The 22,694-nt window shown below is 40.6% G+C and overlaps 2 protein-coding genes across 3 annotated transcripts in view; both read right to left on the bottom strand.

Moving 5' to 3' along the window:
* Nucleotides 1–1,914: 1,914 nt before the first annotated feature.
* Nucleotides 1,915–3,842, bottom strand: foxi1 (forkhead box i1). Its single transcript, XM_061028071.1, has 2 exons — nt 3,095–3,842; nt 1,915–2,889 (listed from the first exon to the last, which is right to left on the bottom strand). The coding sequence occupies exons 1-2, from the start codon at nt 3,690–3,692 to the stop codon at nt 2,354–2,356; spliced, it is 1,134 nt and encodes a 377-aa protein (XP_060884054.1). The 5' UTR covers nt 3,693–3,842; the 3' UTR covers nt 1,915–2,353.
* Nucleotides 3,843–18,706: 14,864 nt separating this feature from the next.
* dock1 (dedicator of cytokinesis 1) overlaps nt 18,707–22,694 on the bottom strand; it is a 201,838-nt gene continuing 197,850 nt past the window's right edge. For both annotated transcript variants that reach the window (XM_061028646.1, XM_061028645.1), the window contains exons 51-52: nt 22,007–22,158; nt 18,707–19,570 (exon numbers count right to left, since the gene is read on the bottom strand). In XM_061028646.1, coding sequence (XP_060884629.1) covers nt 19,475–19,570; nt 22,007–22,158 — 248 coding nt within the window. In that variant the 3' untranslated portion in view covers nt 18,707–19,474. The remainder of the gene's footprint in view (nt 19,571–22,006; nt 22,159–22,694) is intronic.

The following is a 22,694-nucleotide window of genomic DNA, read 5'->3' on the forward strand; positions in this document are numbered from 1 at the left end:
CAGCACACACACTGAGTGAGAAAGCATTGCTTATTGACATACATTTAAAAAATAAATAAATGAAGGACATTGCGATAATGATGAAACACCAGTCCAAAAAAATGGAGGAAAAAATATATAAGCGTCACTATTGCTGCAGATAGTAAATGTGAAATGATTTAGAGTCTGAATCTGCAAAGTAATTTTTTTTTTTTTTTTACCAGGAAAATCTCATTTAGATTAAAAATCTCACTTACAAGACTGAGATTTGCAAATGTCAAATATGTAGATAAAAATAATCTTTGGGGGCAGAAAAGTAATTAAAACATTCATTATTTTTCCCTCCAAAATGTAAATCCAAGCCTAAACTGGAAAAATGGTACTCAAGTAAAAGTACTTCAGACTTGTTCAGACTGATTGTATTACTTTTATTTCAAATGTGATATGAAAGATTTTTTATTTAAAAATTATTGTTTCAACAATATGTAAAAAAAAAAAGAAAAAAAAAAGAGTTTAGACTGAATGGAGGTGACAGTAATAAGAGAAACTAAAAGGCCTCTTATTGTGAAGGGCTTTACACTCCATTCACTGGACATGATGAGGATTTCTACAGAAAAGTTGTTGCTGTGAGAACAGGCTCCTGTATGACAAAAATCCTCTTTGTCTGCTCCACAGATAATAGAGCAAAATGTGGCCTGAGGGAGATAATTTGTTCCCAGATCTTCAGATGGCAATATTTTCATTTGAGCCCAGGAGGGGATCTCTTCAATTGCCAGCCTCCATTGTGTTCCAACATGGGGCACGAAAGTCTTGTCAATTAATATTTCTTTTATTCCAGACCACGGAGCGCCTGAGTGATTTCAATTATACACCAATTAAGAGGTGTTTCCTTTTATTTACAGGCTTTGATTCCGTGCAGATCCATATTGTTTGAACGTAAGATAGAAGCCGGGTGTTAAATCACTCGAACATTTCCTCGGCTTCATGTTTTCTCCTCGATTGCAGCTTTCTGTGTGTGTGTCCCCCGGGTCACAAGCACAACAAAAGGACATTACATTCTGTCCCAATACAGAAAAAAAACAAATCCCATTACCGGGATTCACACACGGAACAGGCTGTGTTTTGCGTGACAGGACTTTGTGAATAGTTGGAGACAGGTGGAGTATGATTCAGCCAACAGGTTAACATCAAACACTCACAGTCTGAGTCAGGTCCAGCCCAGACAAAAAGCTGAACTTGTGAACCTGGTGGAAGTAAGTTAAAGGTCTGATTGCTTGTTGAAATGGGCCGATTGGAAGTGACAAGCGGAAAATGTCTCTGTCTCACACACTTTACTGCTTACAGCCACTTGACTTCAGATTTCCTGACAGGTCTAAAAAACATTTGGGTTTATCAAACACTCTCTGGGGCAACAGAAACATGTTTGAGAACTTCATCAGGATATTTTTAAAGCCTTTTTGTTTTGCATCTGTGAGTCAGTGTGTGAGGAACAAAAAGAACAGCAGGGGCTGAAAAACATTTGAAACTCCTGATTTATATTGAAAAGCTACAAAAACAAGGATGAAGTTATAGTATAACAAGCAATAATTAACTTTTTGAAGGCTATGATGAGTAACAAGGATGTCATTCAGCTTTAAAAAAAATATTTTATATTAAAGTAAAACTGACAAAACAATATAAGTGTTTGGACTGCTATCAAATATAGTCCCAACACAGTAATTAGAGGAATAAGAAAGACGTCTTCATAGGGAAAAATTAAGAAAAGGTGTAAAATAACTTTTTAAAAAAGCCACAGATATGAGATAAATATATTGTGTTTAAAAATAAAAGGATGAATCAGGCATCAGATTTTAAAACACAGAGTTCAAACAGCCACGGTTCATTCTCTGATTTTCTCTCTCAAGAACACTGAGAATGAGTCATAAGATGCAATCATGGAGTTAAAATAGATGACTTTTATTCAAACATCAACATGAGTTTAAATAAAACAGAAAACACAATTCAGTCTAAAATACATGGCACGTTTCTTCTTATGAAAATAATTTCTGTACAAAGGTGTCTTTTTTTTTTTTTTTTTTTAACAAAGACACAGAGCAGCTACAATAAGTATAACAAAAACATATTAGAAAAGTACACAATCATAGTTTTTACATGTGAACATTTTTGTTGCCAGTTGATGGACAACCCACTGAAAATATGGCACTTTGGGAGCATGACCATTTCTTTACAAAGCACCAGATAACAATATGTTTCCCAGTTAGGAAGCTCAGTCCCAGTGCTAGATTCAAATTCGAGGCCTACTAAACCAGTTTATTTGAGCATGCTCCCAAAGAAAGGTGAATGTTAACATTGAGTGATAAAATACTTTTCCAGTTCACACCTCAGTTCCTTCCCGGTTGTATATGAGGTTATTCACACTGAAATGGTTGGACAAGCTCTGTACTGATGTGTAATAGTTCATTCTGTTGTTTTCAGAGTTCAGAGGGGAGATTAATGAGGGCGAGTACGAGCCCAGTCCGGACATGCCCCCCTCTCTGCTGTGACTCAGTCCGCCGTGATGCCCGGAGCCGTACTCCCGCTCCCCTCCCCGGGACACCTCGCTGCCGCTGCCCGCCAGCAGCGCGTTCACGCTGGACACGAAGCTGCCGAAACACGGGCTGTGCTCCGCGGAGGGAGACGGCGACGACTTGGGCTCCGTGGAGGCCGGGGAGCCGTGCAGACTGGGCGGGGAGGAGCTGACGAGGCTGGCGGTGTCGGAGAGCTTGTTTTGCGGGCTGTCTTCTGACTTCACCGGGAGAGAGGTGCTTTCAGGGCCGGTAATGTCTGATCTCCTCTTCCTCTTCCGCCTGAAGTTCCCGTTATCGAACATTTTCTCACAGTTTGGGTCCAGCGTCCAGTAGTTTCCTTTACCTGCAAGACAAGAGAAAGGGTTAAACGTCAACTCACCAAATTCACAACACATGACGATTTTGACGTTAACTATATTTCTAATCAAAATGACAAGTGACACCTCTTCCAAGTGTATTTAACTGCGTAGTGTGAGTTTATCTAAAAAAAACTTTTTTAAATGAAATATCTCATAAATGATTCATTTTTGAGTAAAGTTCACACTTACCAGGGTCATCCTCGTCCCGTGCCACTTTTTTGAAACAGTCGTTCAGAGACAAATTGTGACGGATTGAATTCTGCCATCCAGCTTTGCTCTTCTTGTAGAAAGGGAAGTTCTCCGCCACATACTGATAAATCTGGCTGAGAGTTAACTTTTTGTCCTGCGCGTTCTGAATGGCCATGGCTATCAGCGCAGAGTATGAATAAGGTGGTCTGACCATCTTAAAGAGTTCCTGCTGACTGGATATGGACAGCCAGCCCAGGTCTGCTCCACCAAACCCGGTTGGAGGAGGCGGTAAGAACTGCCTCTGGTTGGACCCGTATCCGGACTGGATGTAGGAGGTGCCGTTGTTCCCTGGGAGGTACGGAGAGGAGTTGATGCTGGGTCCATTCAGCCACAGGTACGGGTTCGCGGACGGAGAGGTGTAGTCTCCGAGGCCGTAGCTGGAGGGATGAGTTGGCGGCCTCTGAGGGTGGTGGTGGAGGTTCTGTTGGTATACACCGTAGTTGTCGCAGTACACGGCCATGTCCAGGATCTCCTGTGCGCTGTGGTGCTGAATGGGGCTGGTCTGCTGGTTTGATGGTTGGTGTCCAAAAGCGTTCATAATCCGCCCGAGACAAATTCCCAAAACGTGATTTCAGAGTGAGTCTCTTCCTTAGGACTGAACTCATCCTCAGAGGGAGGAGTATTTATGCGCAACGCGCGGAGACGCTACAGGTAGCCCATTGAAGAGAAGTTTGGGGATGGTCCCACCCCTCTTTCTGTCCCACTACAGACCCTCACCTCCCTATCAAAAAGCATCGATACTGCCTTCAACTGCGACGCTGAGTCTCGTGTTATTTAAAGGTAGATTATCATTAAAGCATGCTAGTGACATATAACTATTGCCCGTGCGTAATTACGCACAAGCCTTTTTTTGGCAAAATTTTTCACATGACACTTTTTGATTAATTTATTATGATGATGTATTGAATGTCAGCTTACAAATGAATACTAACATTTTTATTTTTGCCTGCACTTTTTGTCAGGATATAAAAATTTAACCTACAATTCTGATTTTGATCTCAAGTTACTATGGTGATCTTTGGCATAAACAGCAAACATCTACCCTACATTTACTAACTAACAAACTCTGAGATAATCTGACTCTAAAATATCAGTATATTTAATATAATGTGTAAAATTGGCTACTTTTTATGAGCACTTCTAATGAACTATAAATACTTGTTAGACTATAGTCTAACAATCCCCTTGTTTTCGCGCACTGGTTGTGAACATGTCAGAACTTGTTTAACTTTCTTCACCATAGTGTCAAACCCAAACACCGAGGACCCGCGTGTTTGTAACAAGTCGCATTCACTTTAGAGACATTCGTTTGCAATAAACATTGGACGAGTGCCGCAAGTTTAGTGTCAACAAGTGACTCGTGGAAAAAAATACCCCCAGCAGGCTCATCTTTTTTTTTATTAATAAAGACACGTCTGTCTTGTAATTACGTCATCGATATTTTAACATTTTACAACTTTAAATAAAAAAAAGTTCGACAGATTTTTCTCACTAAACCTTTCAGTAAGGGAATACATAGTTTTACTTTTTGAAATAATTGAAATTGCAAATAAAACCTCTCTCATTTTTTACATAAAAATGTCGAATGCTTCGATGGGGGCGATTAAAAATAGACTTAAAAAAATACTTTTGAGTTGTCAAGTAGCCTTATACAGAATTATAAGCTGCAATGTGCATTTATTTGTCCTAGATATGTATATTCGTAGGACTATGCAGTAAGCACATAGTTAATTCTAAGGATAAAAACCAGCTCAGACTTTTTCTTTCTTTTTCACCAGGGATCCTGGTTGTTTCTGGAGCCGACCTCTGGCAGGCAAATGGTCCGAGTTTCGATGGAGGGGAGAGAGGAAGAGGCCACAACAGCCGAGCACAGCGATACTTTAGTTGCTCTGTTGGGTTTGTATAAGCGACCATATAATTCAGAACTAAAAATAATATTTAAAACATGTTTAACTTTTCGCATTTTCCAGCTGATTTGGTCTCTACGCTCGTTCTTTGGCGTCTAAAAAACATCTGGAAGATAATATGATTCATCTCTGTGGTCAGTCCAGTGAGTCGTGGTCTGCACAGGTAGCTGCTGGACTCCTGCTCTAATCGGCACAACATTCCTCCTCTCCATGACCTTGATGTAATTGTTTGGCTCGGAGGTGTTGTCCCGACCACAGGCTGTACAGCGGTGCACTCCGCAGGGGGGGAGTGGCATTTAACCCCCAGATGAAAACAACACAACCTGTTAGGTGTTTAACAGCCAGTACAGCTAATTACTGATGACTGCTGAGTGGACTTCTGAATGTGAAAGAGAAAAACCCAGGAAAGACTGTGTGATCCTCCTCAGACTGACACTAACATATTTAGAATCTTGATGAGGGTTTTGTATTGTAGGGGTATCAGGATCCCGCTATGACTTTATAATCGAATATGTAGTTTATATCTGTAAGAAAATTACTGTTTTAAAACCCTAAGAGGACATTTAATATACTGAAGTTGTTAGTTCTTGTGAATTCAAATAGGAAAATATCAGAAATTAGGGGAAAGAAATGGGTTTCAAAGCCTTTGATTGATATTTTGTGTTGTTTTTGACCCCTCAAATTAAGTCACAAGATGTCAAATGTGACAATCCCAAGCCCCCTGTGTCACTGAAGAGTAATAATTCAAACAGGCTGGCTGTGTATGTGTGTGTGTGTGTGTGTGGGGGGGGGGGGGGGGGGGGGGGGGAGGGATGGGGGTGGAGGTCTATTGTTACCCTGCCATGTCTGTCTTCATCCCCTGTTTCCTCCAGCTTTTTAAGGTCATGGGAGCTTTTCTTTGGGCGATCGAGTCAATCGCGGTGGGGTCAGAGAGGCACCACCGCAGGCCCCTTCAGGCTGAGCGTGGAGGAGAAGCACTGCTGCAGGTGAGAGGGGAGAATCAGACACACACTCACACACTCACACACAAACACTCACACACACAGTTTCTCTGCCTGTAAGCATGCATCAGCACTTTTTTTTTTCAAGGTAATAACTGGCTGGATTCATCCAAGCCCCCAGGGGTTGAATCAGACCTGTTCCAGCCTTGGCTTGAACCATAACTTGTACGCATTCATTTTTATTGCTTTAAAGTAATTACCCTTCTACTTGAAGCACCTACATAATATAACAATGAAAGGCCAAAACCATAAATTCTGAATTCAAAAAACAGATTATCCATTTGAATATGCAGGAGCTTTTTTCTGCTCTACGTCTCCCTCCAGTGGAGGAGCAAAGCACAACAGGCACCACAGTTTAACGCCCATTAAGGATGCACAAGGGAGCAGAGTTTAGTGTGAAAATACAAAAAAAAAGCAGCCTCTTGCAGAAAGTGAGCTCCTCTGCAGCTCCCTGAGTTTGCAGGAGAGGAAAGGAGATTAAAGACACTTGAAGAGTTGTGATGCCAGACTTGGCAGGCAGAGTGACTGTGTGGCCTCGGAGGATCCTTCATTTCTAAACCCACTTGTCGTTATTCTTCTGGATGCCAAAGACAAATCCATCGCAAGACACATTAATAATAGGATCTCCAGCTGAGATCCGCACTTTCTTCAAAGCCCATTTTTTAAGAGTTTAAAGGGGTGAGTAATGTAAAAAAAAAAAAGAACAATGTACTTACCTTTTCTGCATCTGCTGCTTTGACAATCTGCTGACTTATAATAACCTTCAGAACATATATTTACAATGAAGTATTTTAAATCTATGGTTCATGTATGGAGTTCATACTGTTTATGTCAAAAGTTATTTTTTATCATTTAATGTTAATACATCCTTCTTTGATTTGATGTGTTTATTGTGCCAACTATGTGTGTCATGTAAAAGAGAAGTCTGATGATTAATGGGACTAACCTGGTTCAACAAAGTTTAAATTAAGAAAAAAAAACAACAACAGTAATCCAAAATTTGGCGAGATGTTTGCAACAGCGGCAAAAAAAATCTTCCTTTTCCCAGGCAGAAACCTCCATAGAACCAGACTGATTGGTGTGCAGTCATCTGCCATGAGCACATATAGGCTCTGAATGAAGAACTCATTATAAAAGGCTAACAACATACTTTTACAAAAGTTTTAGATAATTCTAGTTTAAATTAATCTACATCTTTGACTCTGATTTGAATGTAGGCGTAGAGAGTTTTTCTCCTTTTAGAGATGTGAAAGCAAACTGACTTCTGCTTAGTGGAATCTGAACATCTGAGTGATGTTTATTTGAGAGTAGGGAACTCTTTAGTTTGCTTCAAAGACATTTGGGTAAACAGCCTAGTCCCAAATTTCATTTTTTGCTCGCACATTAATATCTCCACGTAGTCGTCTACCTGCAGGGCCAGAGGAGGAGAATCTTTTTCTTGCTAATCAGACGTTCCTCTTTGTGGAATCCCCTCTGACCAATTACTGTTCGGCCCAGACAGTTTGTGTCCACGGGCTCAGGAGGCAGCAGCCCTGCAGACAGCACGCCGGCTGAGGGAGAAATACATCCAAGGTGTCCTTCTGCTTCACCGCTTCTGGTGGCATTAGCTTAATTCTTTCCTCCACTGGGGAACATTTACACCTCTGCTTCTAAAAAGCTCCTCAGGGAGATCGGATGTGCCTGGTCTGGTAGGGCCAAAATCACATTCTGCTTCTAAATATTAAAACTGTGCTTATAATTTGATGAAGCATGGCTATTAATTTGACTTTAAAATATAAACAAACAAGCTAAAGGTTTAGTCCACTGTCGAAGTTACTCATCTGGACAGTTTGATGTGGCAGGCAGAGGCAGGATGCACTAATACTAGTGTCCAGATGAGGGCAGCATTGCTTTACACATGACACCTTTAGAGTCACTAAATAAACCTAAATCACCACAAAAACATATATCACTACGTTTTTTTAGAGGCAAAATACATCTTAAAATAGAAACTGATCTGTGTATTAAATTTTGTTCTCCAGCTGTTCAGAAATGCTGATGCTGCGGACGTATCAAAACAAACAATATTTGTAATGACAAACACGATTTGTTTATGTGTGAGTATGTTTACATACCTTTAGTGGATGTATGCACAGATATATATATGTAGGTAGATTTGTGGATCAATACGCAGCTTTGTAAGTAAACAGATGCAACATTTGTTTATGGTTTGTTTAACCCTTCTGCAGCACATCCATGTCATCTGTATTTTTATATTTGTACAACTAACTGACTGACTAAATAAGGATAGTCTTCAAAAACCTTTACAATAACTTAAGCTTACGAGTTATTAATCATATTCCAATAATAAATGAATAAATCCTGCTCTGAAAAGGTCAAAAAGTTGAGGATGTGTTTAAATGTCACATGTAAGCATGGGTGTGTATGATAATTAATCATATTTTGCCATTTAACAGTCAAAACTATGATAAAATACCCTTTCTCAGTAGAGTCATTGTTATGAGTTTGTCCCTATTGGTGGTGATCTATGAAACATAAAATAATTAAATGTTTGCAAGAGAGGAGGCAGCAGGTGAGACTGGGGAGCATCACATCCAGCACATGGACAATCTGCACTGGCGCCCCCCAGGGGTGCGTCCTCTCCCCACTGTTCTTTTCCCTGCAGCCCAGGGTTACCTTCCTCCTGAAGTATTCAGACTTGTCACCGTCATAGGTCTCACCCGGGACGGTGACGAGTCTGCTTACAGACGGAAGGTGGAACAGCTGGCCCTCTGGTGCGGTCAGAACCATCTGGAGCTAAACTCGCTCAAGACTGTGGAGATGACTCCATACTCAACAGCACAGTGTCAAACTGTAGACACTTTCCACAATCTCCCAGGACCTAAAGTGGACCCTCATACACACTACCAGAAAAAAAAGCACAGCAGAGGATGTACTTCCTGCATCAGCTCAGGAAGTTCAACCTGCCTAAGGAGCTGCTGATCATGTTTTACACCGCCATTATTCAGTCAGTTCTCTGCACGTGTGCACATACATCACTGTTTGGTTTGGATCTGCAACCAAACAGGACCGAAACAGACTGTAACAGATTGTTAGATCTGCAGAGAAAATCACCGGTGCTAACCTGCCCTCGAGGACTCATATCAGTCCAGGGTCACTTAACAGGCAGGTGACATCACCGCAGACCCCACACACACCCCGGTCACTAACTGGTCAAGCTCCTCCCCTCCGGTAGGCGTTCCACTTCACTGTACACCAAAACAACCAGACCCGAGGCTGTCACTCTGATGAACACTTCACAGTCACAGAGTGTCAGAACTGTCACTGTAACAAAACACCCACTGTGAATACAAATACGATTATTTATACACATTTTATGGTCAGTCACTTAATCTGCTGATTATTGTTATCCTCCTCATCTTTTTCCACACTACTTATTTACTACTTACTTGATGGATCTACCTCATGTGGATTAATCTATCTTTTACATAATGACATAATTTATACCAATAATTTATTATGTTCATTCTTCACCACTGCACTGTTGTCTCATGAAGGCTTGTACACGTTTTTGTTTGTTTGTTTATAGTTTAATATTTGATGTTATTCTTTAGTACATAGAGAGCACAGTCTACCAAAGTCAAATTCCTTCTATGTGTGAGAATACCTGGCCAACAAAGCTGATCCTGAAATACTTTTGAAGGAGCTCAAAACTCAAGACAAGAGATTAAAAAGACCACATTTCTATGTTAAGATAAGCTGGCTCAAATCAATATTATGCTATTGGGACAACATGCCGATGGCTCTTCTCAGTTATTGCCACGTGAAGCTGAAAGTATCCGGAAACTCTGCTTCCTCATCACACAAATCCTCCACCCCCGATCTCGAGGTAACGTTTCCTAGCAACCCAAATGCCTGGGAAAACCCTGTGCTTCATAATAGCCTCAGCTAATATAGATCACCAGCACTTGGCTCCCTCCATCAAACCGGGATAATAAGCCTGTGTGCAGAGCGAACATTTTGTATTTAGTGCTGAATGCAGCACAAAGTAACACGCCTGCTTACAGGCTCTGATGTAAAACGCCAACAGATCTGCTGTGCTTTAGAGTCCAGTGTCGACTCCTCTGTGTGCCTGTAAGAGCTCTAGTGACAGCAGCTCCTGATAAAAGAGTGATTGAGTGTGTGAGAGGAGTGTAAAGTTTGAGGCAGTGCAGAAAAACAGCATTAAAGTGTTCAATCAAAGACTCGGCTCATAGCTTACAGTGCAGGTGATTACTTCAGGTGCTTTTGACAGATTGGAAACATGCTCAGAGGACAGATTGCCATCAGCAAAATCTCCCTTTAAACAACATAAAATGGTTGAAACTTTACAAACAGCAACTCAAAATCAACTTGTGTCAGTAATTGCTGCGGCTTTCCTATAGCAAGGCTTCAACTTATGATTACTTTCACCAGGAAGCTGTGAAAGGTCCAAGAGCCCGAGGTGATGTCATAAAACGCAAGGGCTGGATCCCAAACTGGGCAGAGCAGGTTACTTTATGAACCAAACCCTGCTTGTAAAACCACAGCCTCCGCACATGGGGAGCGACCCAACCGTCATCTGTGCCCCAGGAATTCATATTTACATTATTGATTAGTTTCTGCTTAATCGAAAAGTCATTCAAAGTATACAGCTAAATAGAAATTGTTTTAAAAAAAATCTCATCTTAGTTCTGAATTCCCAACTTGCCAAATCTGCAAATGTGCCCTTTGTGGAATTTTTGCTTGAAAATTGAGTAAACCAAGTAAATATCCAAACAGGTAAAGACAAATTGATAAGGTGATTTATTGCTTCAGCTCTAATTTACTCTTTAACAAACATGCAACTTCAGCTGAGTCATCATTTCCCTTATCCTGCCTTGCTTTAAATAAGGTTGACAACTGGAATCATTCTTAAGTGTCTTGTCGTTGGTGATTCATCTATTCTTGTGTTTTAAAAAAAAAAAACAGAATTAATCAATAACACTTCTAGAACTCTGTTCAGTGGACAGTCTTTAGTTAATATTTCTCGAGAGAGAGAGATGTCGATGCTCACACTACAGATTAAAATAACTCACTCCCTGCCACCGCGAGATGTTTGTTCTGTCATGAACACAATTTATTCAGTCAATTTACTGAAGCACTCAGTGACAAGTCTGCCCAGAGAGAAAGAGGCATCATGCTTCCTGCATGACACTATCAGTGACAGATACACACGACACTCCACTGTCATGCTGACATGGATCGACTGCCAGGGAGGCTACATGTTTGTTTACAAGACACTTCAACAGCCAGGCGGCTATAGATTCAGTTTCACACGTCAATCAAGTGTAAATCATTTTTTTCGAATTTTGAAGAACATAAAAATGAGAGCATTGTCTTTGTGAGCATTTTTTTTTGATTTCTAATATACTCAACCAAGTTTGTGATCATGGTGCATTAACTGTTAGTATGCCAGCATCGTCAGTGTGAGCATGTTAGCATGCTAAATGACAAAAGTAAAATACTTAACATGGTAAAATAACAAACAGGTATTAAACTAGCTTAACACTAGCACAGAATTATCATTACAACTATGCTAGCATGCTAATGCATCAAGCTATTGATGAGAGCAACACATCCAGGTACTTTGCCCAAACGATGACGACCCCGCCCCTTTCTGGGTGAAAAAAAATGTCATCTGAATGAATGCCAGTTAATGGAAAAGTCGGAGTCTTTACCGATTAAAAAGGTTTAAAATAAGAAAACCGCACTTTAAAACGGCAAGCATGGTCAAAGTCAAACACACCTGAAACCTTTTTAAACTAGTATAGCCTGGTCAATTTGAGCACGTTAGCATTTACTTGGCTGTAAACTCAGTTTGAAGAGTCATCCACACTCAACATACTCACATTCCTAACCTAAAAAATATATAACTTTTTTAAACCTTCGTGGAAATTCAAGCAACAACAAAAAAAGTAGTGAATATTAGAAGGACCCACTCCTGGATGATTTTTAGGACAGGACTGTCTGCCACATTAACATAGAAAATAAACTGATAACCATGTCCATGTAGTAAGTCTCCATTTGGGAATAAAAAAAAAAAGCCACAGCTACCCCGCTGACACTTGTGATTGGATTTATGCACACTGTTGATTTATGGAAAATATTCCCCTTCTTTTATAATGCGCAGGAGACATTTAAAAGAGAAGCGTGCACATTTGCAACCTCCCGGCAAATGAAAGTGTGTCAAGAGAGACGGAAAATGTACACATTATTCCAGGCCGAAAATGACAAATGAGACGGGGATAGAGTGCGTTGTAAATACATTTCCTCTTGGCGAGACGGAGCTAGCTCACAGCTCCACATCCCCCCCCCCCCAACCCCACCAAAGCCTTTGGAAATCCTCTCAATTAAGCGATTTATTTCCCAACGCTTTGAGGAGAGAGAGGGTGAAGCATAATGCCTGAGCACAAATCACTGAGTGTCTATTGAAGAAGCTGTCAGTTAAACCATGTAATATTACCACTGCTGAAATGCTTCACCCGATATCCCCTTTCAACTGCAAAGTTAGACAGCGAGTGTGCACTGGGTACTCTTGATAAGTGAATGATATCATAGATGAAACTTTAGATTCCCATCGCACATTTGGAGAAGAATAAACTTATTGTGATTCAATGAGCAGGGTACAGTGAGGATAAAAAAAATTGGAACCCCAGTTGGACTTCCTCAAGTTGAATTGTTTAACAGCTTTAAAATCACAGAATTTTTTTAATGCCAGAGTGGAAACAAATTCTTAAATAGATCCAAAGTACAAATATAAAGAGGAGCTTATTATTATTGCCCAATATTAAATAGGTCTGTCCTTTCGCAGCTTCTAGCAAATGCAGTTTGGACTGGTAGGATTTGACCACTTTCACAATTTGTTGCACCTTGATTTTTTGTTGTTTAACCAATTTTGTGAATTTATCTAAATTTGTTTTTTTTATCCCGCTGTAATTTAATTGCTTGCCCTTGCTTAACTGCAACATTACAACCTCACTGAAAAGAGCCGTATAAATAAAGTTCACTAGAGGGTTTATTCGTGTCATTAAGGTCTAGACTCTAACTTTTGCAAGTTTATGTATGTATTTTTGCATAGCTTTGTCTTTGTGTTTGGGGTCATTATCTTTTTAGGCATTAAATCTTCCAAATTGCATTACACTTGCTTGTTGCAGCATGATTCCTCTCGTGGTTTTTTTTTGTGTGTTTTTGTGCTGCTTTTATATCCTCTCTGCCTCTAAACCCCCCCCCCCCCAGGTTTGCAAAGAAACATCCCAAAAGCTTGTTGTTGTTGTTTTGGCCAACAGGCATCACAGTGTGATGCCATGTTTTCAACAGTTCTCTTTACCATTGTTAAGCTGTTCTCAGTAGATCACAGTGTCCCCAGCCTCAGTCGTAAAACCCTGATGTTCCTCCAGTGTCCACAGGTCTGCTCCAGGCAGATTTACACCTGTGCTTTTAATGTTTGACCTTGTTGTATTTGGTTGTGGTTCAGTAACCTTGTCGCTGATTTGTTTGTTACTTTGTATTCATGATGGGGTTTCTGCCAGGACATTGACTCAGCAGCTGTTGAAGCTCCCAGATACTAGAATCTTTTCTGGTTAAAACGAGGCCTTGGATTCTTGCATAAAAGGACTTTCTCATGGATAAAGTCTGACATCTCACTGCAGGGAAAGCACAGGTGCTAATGCTAAAATAAAATAATTCCACGTAGCTGCCTCAGTGTCAGGGTCCTGGTATTGTGCAAGTATAACCGCACTGTCATGATTTACTGGGTAACTTCCAACAGTGGAATATAATATAATATCTGAGCTTTGTTAAATGGTAAGTGGACTTGAGCTTGTAGTCCTCTGCCTACTAAAGCACTTCACACCGCATGTCACACCTACACATGCACACACTGATGGCAGAGGCTGCTATGTAAGGTGATCATCAGAAGCAACTAATCCTAGTCTTACAGATTTGTACTCAGCTCACAAAGCAGCGGGAGCAATTTTGGATTAAGTGTCTTGCCCAAGGACACATCGGACATGTTGCTGCAGGAGCTGGGGATCGAGCTCACGACCTTCTGGTTGGGAGACGACCCACTCTACCAACTGCGCCACAGCCGCCCCTTGTTGTATAATGTTTATTCATTTTGTTTAAATTGAGCTATCTGAGATTTCTATTTAGGGACTTTTTATATTTTTTGGCATTCGTCTCTTTCCTTTAACTAGAGCATCAACAGAAAGGTTGACAATACTTTGGTAAGACAACAAATGCAGAAATCAATTCTTTACCAGTGTTTCCCCCCCCCCATCTTTGTGCGTCTTTGCCAAGATAAATGACCCAACATTTTATTATTTTATCAACCGTGCAGATATCATTAAGTGTAGTTTAGTTACACAGTTGTAGTCCATGTACTTAAGGGTAGCATCTGACTTCTTACTGCTTCATACAAGCTTTATTGCCTACAAAAGAAGTTTGGTCGCTAATGAAGTACTTGTCTAAAAGGCGATTTCAAAAGGGGTACATTATTGTAAAAACTTTAATAATCACCCTGAAGGCCTGCTTGTAACTGCCTTTATGTTTAGAAACCATTTTTACTCTAGTTAGAAGTTATTGATCAGTAATTAGGAGTTGTCTAATAGTTAAAAGTCATTAATGCTCATTAGTTTTTCTCGTCTGTCACTTTAAACACACCCTGAGCTTCTCACATAGAATCAATTCAAACTGCACATTTCCAACAACAAGTGAGATCTTCAAGTTACCGTGTAGCGGGCCGAACGCCCATTAGCACTGAGCTAAGGCTGTAATGAACACCATCATGTTTCTGTTATTGTAAGCAGAGAGTGGTACCGTACTGTAGCAAAGGTAATGGTCCTTAGAGAGTGTCGCTGAAGCCTTGGGAAAAACTAGAAGAAAGCACGAGAGACGAGAGAAAGCACAAGAGAAAATAACATTGGTATCATTCTAAAACTTGCATTTTTATTGAATATTACTTACTCCATTTCTTTGTGTTTGGAGAGCGATTTATCATCTTAGACAGAAAGCACACGGTCAAATGATGGTTCTTCAGAGCACATAGTGCACCTTGTATTCAGCAGTGGTAACAGGAACACTACAATGATGGCTTCTCAGCGGGATGAAATGGATTTTTCTGTTTGAGTATGCATACACATATGAGGAGAGAAGGCGCTCTGGCTCTGATACAGGATGTATTAAAGGAAATGGAAAAGTCTGCAGATTCAAATCAGCTTTAACCCTCCAGTGTATACGACAGATCTTTCAAAAGCTTTAACTATTTTCTGGCAAATACGAGACCCCAGAAATGGCTGGCCCCCTGAAAGATCCAGTCATCTGACCAGTCCCAAATCTGATTTATTCAATCCCTAATCATCCCAATGTCAGTCATTTTTTAACCCTTTGTGGCAACCGTTCTTGTGTCCTGTTAGGCAAGGTATCACTCCCAAATGTAGGCAAATAGTTGAGGTCATGTTTTCCCCACCCACAATTCAAATTGGACTGTACAGTCCATTCATCAAGTAAAAAATGACTAACCTGTCCTTTAAGAGAGGGGGTTAACATTTTGAGACAGACAACATATTACTAAAGCATCATTTATAAGACGTTTGCTTTTCTTCAAATAAGAAACGGTGAGTATTTGGGATCAAAATAAATTGTGGTCATATTGTGGTTGCACAAGGTTTTTGTTGTCTCTATTGAGACCCCCCCCACCACCACCACCACCCTTATGGGCGGCCCTGTACTCAAGTCAAATTATTGTCTTGGTATTTAAAGAAACTATTTGGAAACAGCATTTCATTCAGCATTCTACCCAACATATTAATGAGACACTATTGTCAAACTAATTACGTTCAAAACACCGGTGAGCTCCGGTGTAACTCGAGGTCTCTGGTGGCAGCTTCTCCCAAATAAATCACAGAGGGAAAAGAAGTCATTCACCGTTTCTAATGAGGACAAGAGAGCTTTATATAAACCCCACACTTTCTTGTCTGGCGATGTTAAATAAAGCACCTTCAAACAACAGATGCTGAAGTTTGAGAGCTTCTCCTCAGGCAGACACCCACTCACAAAGTGTCAGCAGAAAAGGGGAGCAGAGGAATATGAGCCACCTGGGGCAAAGACTTGAAAAAAGGTCCGACGAGCTTGTGAGGGGCCCGTAAACACATTTAAAAAATGCGCAAAAAAGGGGGTTGTGGAAATCGGAAGGTTCAGCAGCACATTTTTTGCAGCAGCTTTGAGTCACAAAAATAACAGATGGAAACTGGTGAATAAATAAAGATATGTTCAATAAATGAGTTCGTTTTTTTAAAGTTCCAGTGAGGAGCTGGTTATGAAACACACTGAAATGATTACCATTGCCTCTTTATGCCCCCTGAACACAAACAAGACATCCAGGGACAAGACTGATTGTCTAATTGAGTTATTCTATATACCTGTCACCCCGGCCAGTGGGTCGGTGTCAGACAAGTCGATTAAAATCAAACTGCAGAAACAAACCTTTACAAATAATTCCACTCTCAATAACTATTGTGAGCTGCATATCAACATAAAAGAGCAATTCTTTTTTAAATGTCAGACGACACAACTAGTGCACGTACAGGACAAAATGAGCCACAAAAAGATCATCCTGCTTTGGCCATAGGGGGCGCCAAAATCAACACAACCGGACAGTTCCTCACAGAAGCTTTCATATGGGACAAAAACGAATATAGCTGACATGGGAGTTACGTGTTATGAAACCCAGAATTCAGAAGACGTTGTTGTTAGTTTTGCATGAACCTAAAATGAATTATAAATCTTACCACCATAATACATTATTTTCAGTGCTTATAACACTTCTTAAACATTGCTATACGTTGTTATGAATGCTCAAAATCACTTTTGAGGACTGTTAAAGAACCTTGAATGAATGCATTGGTTTTTGTTTTTTTAAAGATATTTTTGGGGCCATTTTGCCTTTTTGAGATAGGACAGCTGAAGAGAGACAGGAGATGTTGGGAGAAGAGTTTGGGGGGATGACAGGCGGAAAAGAGCCGAGGTCGGATTCAAACCCACGCCCGCTGTGCTGAGGACTACAGCCTCTGTTCAAGGTTCACGCATCATAACCGCTAAGCTTTCAGCGCCCCATAAATGCAACGATAAAGCTTTATAAATGTGCTTAAAGGCTTTATATGCGATTTTTTGATCCAGCAGATGTCGCCCTTGAGCACCAGCATGAAACCAAAACAACTCGCGGTGCATTGTTGTGTTAGCATGCTAATGCTAGTGATCTTTATTATGCTCGTATCTTCACACTGCATGTAAATTTACCTGAAATGAGCGTGATATAGAAACACAGTTAAGCAGTGAGTACAGTATGTTATTCTTCTTTTCTCTAGTCCCTCAATTAAACAACTTTAATACACGAGGGGAGGAGTCAGCCGGCCGTCCCGGCGATGTAAACAAATTGAAGATAGGACTCGGGAAAACTCGGAAAGCATCACAACCCATTGTAGACAGTCATGACTCACAGAGTTATTTTCAGAGGATATACTTGATTTCTATTACATTTAAGTGTGAAAAATCGCTTATAAAGCCTTTAAGATGAATTTGAAGCGGTGGGTTCAAACAAAGCGTTAGTGAATATGTCAGCAAAGGTTGTGGCTGATGGTGTGTTTGAGTGTTTATAGATGGATGTTTATGGGTTCATGTGGAAGGCGAGAGGTGGGGTGGACTTAGAAAATATTTTGATCTACCAAAGGGGGACCCTGCATTGTTTTCCTTGTGTTGTATTTTATCATGTTTATGCCCTGATACTGGAGCAGAAATGAATTCAAAAGTTTATATCTAAAAAAAGTGTGCACGAATGTTCCTCAAACTTTAAATTAGTGGAGTCATTCCACCGACACACAAAGTAATGCACATGCATATTACTAAACTAATTAAAGTGTAGTTCAAGTTAAAGCTGCTGCACAACAGATAATTAAAGTCACTTAATGGTTCAAACTTGAATCATTAATTTGGAGTCAAAATAAATTAAAGCAATTAAGCATAAAAAAACAAACAAACAGTTAAACGTGTTTAGCCTGTGTGTCCAAGACAACCGATCTGTAACTTTCAAACAACAAATATTAAATAATGAAATCATAAATTATTACTCCTTTGATGGGTTGTTGTGCAGCAGCAGTTTGAATAAAAAACTGTTTTTAGTAGAAAAAATAAGTAGGAGCTTCAATAAAAGCAGACTTCATCATGAAGTAGGACAGAGCTGGTCTCGGTGGTTTGTTGGCTCGTATGTGCTGCAGAGCCTTTCTTTAAATGTGGGCCGCATTCCAGATTCACACTTTCAGCTTTGAAAAAGAGAAATGGGGGCTTTGTGAGCGGGCACATTATGGAAATGTAATTGCATTAGCCTATATGAAAGTCATTGTATGGCGGTATAAATGGCCTGTGTGTTGATAATGAAGAGGCTGGTTTTGATGGCTGTCACACATGCGGGCAGACAGCGGCGTTACCGAGCGAGGGAACATGTGCAGGTCGTTCCTGTTTGGATTTCGCACGCTTCTATTTCCGGCATCTCTTGCGGTAGAGCAAAAATAATGAGGCAGACAACTTATCCGTAAAAATACATACATTTGGAAGTTTATTCAGAAGTCATGTCAGTAGTGAATTGGGAAAAGTCAATATAATGGAAAGCCAAGGTTACAGCAAATCTAGGACAAGGTCTGAACGATGATAGGAGTTAGTTGTATGTGCACTCCAAAAATTTTAACCAATAAAATCCATGATCCAATTCTGTCAAGTCCCTGTCAATTCTAAACCTACAAGCCCTTTTTTGTTTCATATAAATGCCACTTAAGCTAATGATACGTTAATACAAAAAGAGAAATCAAATCACATACAAAAAAAAACCTGAAATAAAATAAAATCCTATATACAAACCTCTGTACATAGTGGGAATATTGGAAATTGGAATTATTCTTGAATGAGCTCTCTATACTTGAGATTTGGTGAGGTTTGGGGAGCAGGTGGTCCAAGCTTATCTGTGTGAATGTCCTGATAAAGTCCTGAAGTGGTATCTGAGACAGCATCAATAAATTCAGTGACTGCTCGTGTGTGTGCAACATGCTCCCTGCTGCAGACTGCATCATCGTCAAACTGAAGGCAACATGAGAGGAAAAAAAAACAAAAAAAAACATCTGATGATGATCAGAAGGGGCGGGCTGCAGTGAGGTATTCATCTTGTCAAGCTGAAACAGGGAGCGAGGAATGTGTGGGTAAAAAAACAAAAAAAAACAGTTTTTTTAAAAGTAGGGGGAGCGTTTACAGTTGTTTCATTTTGTCGTGTTGTCAGTGTGTTGTTTGGTCCTACTGTCAGCGTCTTTTGTTCACTGTACAATTCCTGAATCGATGGAGGCCTGTTTCCTGGTGGTCTTTGGAGGAGGAGGAGGAGGGGTCTTGCTGGGCAGAGGAGGAGGAAGATGCTGCAAACAGAAAACAAAGTTAACTTGAAATTGCTATTTTCTCACATAGGGACTATTAACTGCTGTCAGTCTAGAATTGAGTGACAGATCTGTCAATACAGCCATGGTCAGCTTACCCAACACACATACACAGTATGATTAGTTGATGACTTATCGTTACATGAAGGCTTAGTTTTCCTCCTCATGTTAGCCAAAGAACAGGTTGGTATTGCAGGAGAAAACCTGAAACCACCACTGATTCTGATACTGGTATCAGGATTGGGCATCAGCAAGATGCTAATATTAGCTTAACTTGTTTCTAGATGTTCAGCTTGGTTTAGATTAGGATTCCTGCAGCAAACAGAACCAGGTACCGTATTGGTCCGAATATAAGACGGCCTTTTTCCCCATCGAAATAGGTCCAAAAAAGTCGGGTCGTCTTATATTCGGGGTCTAGTATTCAGAGCGCAGCTCTAATTGTTCGCCTGTCCCTTTAAATGTCAATACACATGACGCGCTCTTGGAGGAGCAGGGGAGCGATGACAGTGAGAGCGAACACAGCGGGGCGGAGGACGTGTGTGAGGAATAGGAGACATCGGAGGAGAAGTTTGGCAAGCTTTAGTTTAGTTAAAGATGTGGCCTGTATTTTCTCTGTTATTTAAAAATGTTAAAAACATGTTGATAATATTGCTTGATTCTTAATCGATTTTAATTTTGAATCATACTGTACATAGTTCGCCCTTGAGAAACACTTTGTTTTGAAAAGTGCCGTAGGCCTATACCAATTAATACGGTATGTTAATTATTAATACAACAGGTGTTTAATTAAATGTGTTTTATTGTTATTTCAAATAAAATGAAGTTCTTTATAAAAACAAGATCTGGTCTGCAAATCTTTTTTTCTAAATGTGAGTGTTGAAAAACGGGGGACGTCTTATAATCAGGGTCGTCTTATATTCAGACCAATACGGTAATTTAATATTAACAACCGTATTGAATCAAAAGAGGGTTAGTGCAGCCAAGACTGTATAAAACATGGACGCTGTCCCAGTGATGTCACACATCGGTTTCGGAAAAGGCAGTATTAACTCCATATTGGAAATGCAAACTAACTTTCGAGTACCAGGCAGAGAAGAAGAGTTTATGCGGGCTGACTGAATTTCTTGGTAGCTGAAACAGGTCCATCTAACAAGTCTAGAATCTAATTAGCATATATGAAAACAACACGAAACAAAGCAGACAGTTTAATGTAAATAACAGGATTTAGCTAAAGTGAAGCCTAGCCTCTTATCATGCTTAACTTAACCTACCTCTTAGCTTTAATATAATCAACATGGACGAATTTAAAGAAGATTCACACTGTCTACAGTTTTAACCAATGAAGACATTAGCGATAGAGATAAGAACCGTTTAGGTCTCTAAACATGCTGTAAACATGTTTTGTCTGCTGTAAAAACAGGTGTTTTAATAATGGACCTGATGGGGATTAAAGCCAGTAAACACCAGAGGAACTGCAGCTTTTTCTACTTCACCATCAGCTCAATTTTTCAACACTGGATTATGCTACTTATTACCGAAAGCCATGAAATGAGTGCAGTGTGTTATTTTATATCACTGCACTCATATCAGAGGGCTACTTGGAATCAACCAATACTCAAGTTTAGGAGTCAAAATTGGCATCCTCCTGATTAAAACAGTATATCATTTCAATCCAGTCAGAAGAAATCGACACGCTTACATTTTCCTTCCTTGACCTTCATGTTTTTCTCAGACATCAGAGTTCACAAAGTGAGACAAGTCACAGGGAGTAGTGTTCGTCACTGACCTCCCCCCTGCCTCCTTCAAGGACTACAAATGAATAGCGCCTGTCACTCAGCCTGAGACCATCTGCTCGCACTACACTTCTGTCAGGCTGCTGCCACTCTGCTTGCAGAGGCGACGTTTTACTACCTGTCCACGGCGCTGTGACAGCCGATAAATAAGATTAGTTAACTTTGTGGTGTGACGAGAGGACGGCGAGAGAAGACGTCGGTGAGTGTGGAGAGACGAGCCGCTGATGAACAGCAGGAGGGCTCCTGATGGACGTAAGAGGCAAAGTAATCATCCAATCAATCACGTCTGAGCGGCGGGCCGGCTAGGGGGAAGAAGTATAAATAACAGCAGGGTGGACAGGCGGGGTGGAGGCCCTCGCTGCTTACTGACTGATGCTTACGCTGTTCTGTGGCACATATGAGGTTCACATGCAGAACAGGCACAGTGTGAAACATGAATCTACACACACACACACACACACACACACACACATGAACATATGAGCACACGAGTACAGGAAGTTTCTGGGTGAAGGATAGAGGAGGAGGCTAACCCTAATGTCAAGTGCGTGCCGCCGCGTCTTGCTTCATTAAAAGTGCTGTGGATCATTACAGGGCTTCTCTCAGCCCTAATTAAAACACCTACCCTCGGATGTGGCGGAGGCGGTGGAGGCGTCGTGGGACTCGTCAAGTCCTGATTATCTAGCAGGTTGCCGTAATCAGCCGTGCATCCTTTCATCGGCAGTGGAGGAGGGATTTCACCTTTGTCAGAGAGGCCCATCCCGTTTAGCTCCTGACCTGGGAGAGAGAGCACCACGACCATCATCATCATCATCATCATCATCATCATCATCATCATAGTCATCATCATCATCATCCTCCTACACGGGCAGTTCAGTTTGGACTCGAACTTGATGTCATTAAGACTAACTATGTGTAATGTTTTGAGGAAACAACGTGTCAGAGGATGACACTCACAGTATACTTAACATACACATGAAGGTCAAATGAGTTAGAAAATGGATTTTTGTTTTTTGTTTCTAATTTTAGTTTATGAAGCATTGTGTCTCCAGGGTTCCCTTTGATTGGAGCAGGACTGGGTCACATGGCTGAAAACAAAACTGTATATTTGATGGCTTTAATAGATTTGATGCCGATCATTTTTACCAGTTTTTCTGCAAGTGTTTTTTTTTCAGGTGAAATGTTTGATTTCAAACCTCTTAGGGAGAAATCAACCCATGTGAATTTAAAGCAGAATGTATATTCCAATGCACACTGAGCCAATAACGCGTGATTCTTCATCAGCAGCCAGTTAATGACACAGAGATCAACTT

The sequence above is a fragment of the Labrus mixtus genome, chromosome 21, assembly GCF_963584025.1.
Source record: "Labrus mixtus chromosome 21, fLabMix1.1, whole genome shotgun sequence".
Taxonomy (NCBI): Eukaryota; Metazoa; Chordata; class Actinopteri; order Labriformes; family Labridae; genus Labrus; species Labrus mixtus.

Coding starts and splice junctions, on each gene's coding strand:
- foxi1 (XM_061028071.1), bottom strand. CDS start 3,692: ATGAACGCTTTTGGACACCAACCATCAAACCAGCAGACCAGCCCCATT. Junction 2,890..3,094: donor ACGGGACGAGGATGACCCTG/GTAAGTGTGAAC, acceptor CTTGTCTTGCAG/GTAAAGGAAACTACTGGACG.